Below are 4,918 nucleotides of genomic sequence, written 5' to 3'. Positions count from 1 at the left end.
GGGGGGGGGGGCACCTGGTGCCTTCGTTTAAATTTGAGAGTCCTCGAAAACTACACATTTACAATTTTTGTGCCTTTGATCTACATATTTCAGTAAAATCTGCTCAGAAATGCGTTCTCAAGTGGAGATAAAAGGTGGTGAGCCAAAAAAGAAAATTGGAGAGGAAAAAAGTTATCTAACCAACAGAAAAATACCGGTTACCTTGATTTCATTATCAAACATCTATCGTCCTTATCTCCTCTTCTTCATTTTTATGTTTGTTACTCTCATGTACATGGACCAGATAACAAAAGAGGCCAATCCAGACCCAGAGGCACTCAACGAACTCATGTTTGCAGATGACCTGGCAATAATTAACAACAAGACTCAGCTACAGGAGCATAACTAAATGCGAGCGGCGAAAAATATGACATGAAGATCAGTATGATAATGATAATAATAAATGACATTTATATAGCGCTCAACCCCGAATAAAGTACACAGGCTCTGAGCGCTTTACAATACAGTACAACATACAACAGTAACATGAAACGTTGTGTTCTGACTAAAGAAAATTATTCCAAATATTCATCTTATTAATTTAAAAACAGAAACGACTTCAGCTGACATTTGAATGAATCAAAAGATTTGATTTCTCTCAACGTACTTGGTAAAGCATTCCAGATCTTGGGGCCTTGGTATTCAAATGCCCTTTCACCCATTGTTTTAAGTTTCATAGATGGTAAAATAAATTTCTTTTTGTCAGCTGATGATCTTAAACTGCGAGTTGGAATGTACAGTCTTAACAGATTTGATAAATATGATGGTGCATTATCATTCATACATTTGTGACATATGGTGGCCAACTTGTACACAATCCTTTTCTCAACAGGAAGCCAATGCAAAGTTCGTAAAAGAGGTTTAGCAGAGTCTCCATTTCTTTTCCGTAAAACTAAACGTGCTGCATTGTTTTGGACAGAAATAACTTTTAACTTTCTCCAGTGATATTCCTGATAACAAGGAGTTACAATAATCGAGTTTTGATAAAATTAAGCTAGTTACTAGTAAAGCAGTACAAGCAAGACCGAAGTCATGACAATCAGCAGGAGACCAGGTAAAGTGGATATCAACATTAATGGATCCCAACCAAAACAAAGCAGAGAATTCAAATACTTGGGCAGCATTTTCACAGAAAATGGAAAATTAGATCGAGAGATAGAGACTAGATGCCAGAGAGCCAACGCAGTCAGCTACCAACTGGGCCCTCTCCTGAAACATCCCAATATCCCCATGAGCACCAAGGCGAAGCTCATCAACGCCATTTTCCTTCCAACGCTCACATATCAGTGCCAGACATGGATTCTAACAAAAGCCCTAGAGAGGAAACTGGTCACATGCGAGATGAAATGCTTAAGAAGAGCGGTCAACAAAACAAGAAGAGACAAAATTAAAAACGAAGTCATAAGGGACACCATGGGAGCAACACCAGTCCTACCACACATTGAAAAACAAAAGGTCAAGTGGTTCGGACACCTCACGCGGATGCCCTCAAACCATCCAGCTCTGAGAGCATACAACATAAAATATTCTGGATGGAGAGCCAGAGGAAGACCAAGGCGACGATGGAGGGAATCTGTGGCAGACACCCTTAAAGATCATGGGATGTCCCTCCTACAGGCCACACGACTTGCTGCAGACAGACACCTGTGTCTCCCCACGACACCCCAGGATACAAGCGGAAAAAAGTAAAGTAAAGTACTCTCATGTAACCCCTCTAATCTTTTTGCGCTCATATAACATAAAATGTAATCTTCTGGCGCTCATATAACATAAAATGTAGTTGTGAGTGGCGTAAAACTTGTACTAAAACTAAACACTTTTCTGTCTTCTCTCCGTGTCTCACAGAGCCAGTCTGAGGACGGGTGGGGGCCCTGGAGTGATTACTCGGAGTGCTCGAGGACATGTGGTGGGGGAGTACAGCAGAGTACCCGCCAGTGTCGTGTGGGGCGGTGAGTTCCATTCCCGTTTCATGACTGTTTGCTTGTTTTTTTTTATTGCTTTATTGGTGTCCTTTGCTTGCTTGCTTGTTAGTTAGTTAGTTAGTTAGTTAGTTAGTTAGTTAGTTAGTTAGTTAGTTAGTTTGTTTGTTAGTTAGTTAGTTAGTTAGTTAGTTTGTTAGTTAGTTCCGTCTTTTCGATTTATCTAGGGGTGGGAAGTGCTTTTTCTGTCAGTCTTTCTTTTTCAAAACTTCGGAACGAAATTGAATTAAAACACCAGATCATTATGGTAGTCTTGTTCTTGAAAGCAGAGAAAGACACAAAAACTGAATATCGTTCTTCTTAAAGGAAGGGAACATAAGAACATCTTAACAAAGTAAGCCTATAACATCCCACCCTCTCCCCCTCCCCCTACCCCTGACACACGCACGCACACACACACACACACACACACACACACACACACACACACACACACACACACACACACACACACACACACAAATACACACACACACACACTCACACACACAAACACACACGAATTGGTACGCTAAGACGTTATGTATTAAAAGGAAATGTAGAGTAGAAATAATCATTTCTGCGAAAAGTCAAACTTAACTTTCTTTCACATTTTCTCTGTCTGTCTGTCTGTCTGTCTGTCTGTCTGTCTGTCTGCCTGTCTGTCTGTCTGTCTGTCTGTCTGTCTGTCTGTCTGTCTGTCTATTCTCTCTCTCTCTCTCTCTCTCTCTCTCTCTCTCTCTCTCTCTCTCTCTCTGGGAGTGTTGTTATCTGTTTGTCAATCTGGGTTCGTATTTTTGCTGACTTTTAAAAGGAAGGGTATTTCCAGTACGTTAGAAATAAACTCCCCCTAAAATTTGCCTAAATTACCTTTAATTTTATGGTTGACTTTACACCATCTGGCTTCGGATAACGATAATGCAAAGGTCATCTTCTTACTTTTCTCATCAGAGTTGGCAGTCCGGAATGTCAGGGGCACAGTATTCAGTATCAGTCGTGCAATATGGAGGTAAGAATTTCATATTTCCCATAACTTTTGTTACCTTAGACATTCACCAACTATTTAATAGTCCATGCGTTGTAGAGTAACATCCCACCAGTGTATGTGGTGCAGTGGTTAGGTGCCTCACTGCTTCACGTGGAAGACATGGGTTCGATTTCCATGTTGGTAGAGGTTTTTTTTTACTTAGTATACCTCGTGGTTTCTGCTGAGACATTGTATCCCTCTCAGTCCTGATTGGCCCTGTCATTCATCTTTGAGGCCCGCCCAGAAATGATTTACATTGCGTCAGTGAGGGCGAATAAACACTACTTTTTAAAAGAAGGTTCTTGGCTGTTTATCTCAGACAACTTGAGTTTGATTCCCGCTTGGTAAGGTAATTTTATTGGACATCCCCACCTGGGATACTGTATCTTACTGAGTAGGGAGTGTCCCTTGTTTATGGGCAAGGTTGAAGCAGACCACTTTTTCTCTCCCCCCCCCCCCCCCAACACCCCTCCCTTCCAACCCCCCCCCTTTCGGGATTACCTAAACTGTATGGCCTTAACATGAGTTGGCAATGAGTTTAACTTCTCTTTCGTTCCTACACGATTATCTAAGACACAAGGCTTCTATCTTAACGTCAATTTCCAAAAGGACCAAGATACGAGTGTCGTAAGCTTTGACGCTCCCAGTAACAGCAGGTCAAAAAGAGCTTGTTAAGATTCGAATCACTGTCAACCACAATATTGTCCAGTACTGTTCCAACGCATAATCCCTTCTCTTGACAGAACTGGCATCTGCTGTGGTGTAATAGTTAAGCTCTTCCCTGTAGCTCATGGAAAAGTGAGTTCGATCCAGATACTTCATATGAGTATCTCTATCTGTCTGCTGTCATTATGTATCCAATTTAGCCCGTTTTGGACTTGACAGGTGGGGGTCAAGGAAGTCCACTTCCTAAATGTTCAAAAGCGAGTTGCTGCAGGCGTAAAACACGTAGTCAATTTTTTTAACTTTTCTAAACAGAGTTTGAAACTTGTTGTTTGGATGGGAATGTCTTTACCGCGTCCGCGTGAGTGGTAGAGATTCGTTTCTTTGCCGTCGCACGTTGAAGATATAAGTTCGAATCCCGAGAAGGGAATAAAAAAAAAAAATAGAGTATCTACTTCTGCTTATTTGGAGGTTGTGTTTCCCTCAGTCCAGTCTGGCCTTGACAGGGAAGGTCAAAGCAGCCTGCCTCCTACATGATCTAAATTGTGTCGATGAAGGTGTGAAACGCCTACACAATTTCAATTAAATAACAGACGTCGTTATTTCGTCCCCGCCAGGAATGTCCACCCGGTTCCCTCAACTTCCGAGCCTACCAGTGCAGCACGTACAACAGCGTGGAGGTTGCGGTGGAGGGGAAGACGCAGAGGTATCTGTGGAAGCCTTATTATGGTGAGTGGGAGTTTAAAGTCCATCTCCAATAAAAAATCGAGATGCTGAACATACGTTGACATAGAAACACCCTCGAAACGATGTTAGAGACATCGCATTGCAAGATTTGAACCAAGCATGAATAAACTGAGACAATGGAGTACCTTAGTCGTAGTAGTAGTAGTAGTAGTAGTAGTAGTAGTAGTAGTAGTAGTAGTAGTAGTAGTAGTAGTAGTAGTAGTAGTAGTAGTAGTAGTAGTAGTAGTTGTTGTTGTTGTTGTTGTTGTTGTTGTTGTTGCTGTTGTTGTTGTTGTTGTAGTTGTTGTAACAGATTCTGTAGCACTATTTTCATCACAATTCAAGATACAATTTGTTTTCTTTGTGTTATTTTGCATCTTGAGTTCTGCGACAATGCTGTACTTGGTCAGTTTTGGCTTACGTGTGTCAGAAAATGTTTCTAGCAGTTAGTGGAAGGGGGTGATCGATGTTTTTAAAAACCCCAATAAACACCTCTCTCACTCTT

The 4,918-nt window shown here is 41.4% G+C and overlaps 1 protein-coding gene across 1 annotated transcript in view; it reads left to right on the top strand.

Moving 5' to 3' along the window:
• The window catches only part of LOC101850775 (papilin), a gene marked incomplete in the record, with an annotated part of 262,220 nt that overhangs the window by 97,320 nt on the left and 159,982 nt on the right, over positions 1 to 4,918 (top strand). The window contains 3 exon segments of the mRNA XM_013091086.2: positions 1,885 to 1,988; positions 2,949 to 3,006; positions 4,305 to 4,416. Of these exon segments, the coding sequence (XP_012946540.1) occupies positions 1,885 to 1,988; positions 2,949 to 3,006; positions 4,305 to 4,416 (274 nt within the window).

Source organism: Aplysia californica, unplaced genomic scaffold (assembly GCF_000002075.1).
Source record: "Aplysia californica isolate F4 #8 unplaced genomic scaffold, AplCal3.0 scaffold00029, whole genome shotgun sequence".
NCBI classification, from domain to species: Eukaryota; Metazoa; Mollusca; class Gastropoda; order Aplysiida; family Aplysiidae; genus Aplysia; species Aplysia californica.
Note: the sequence above shows the minus strand (reverse complement) of the source record. Positions and strands in the feature narration are given on the sequence as shown.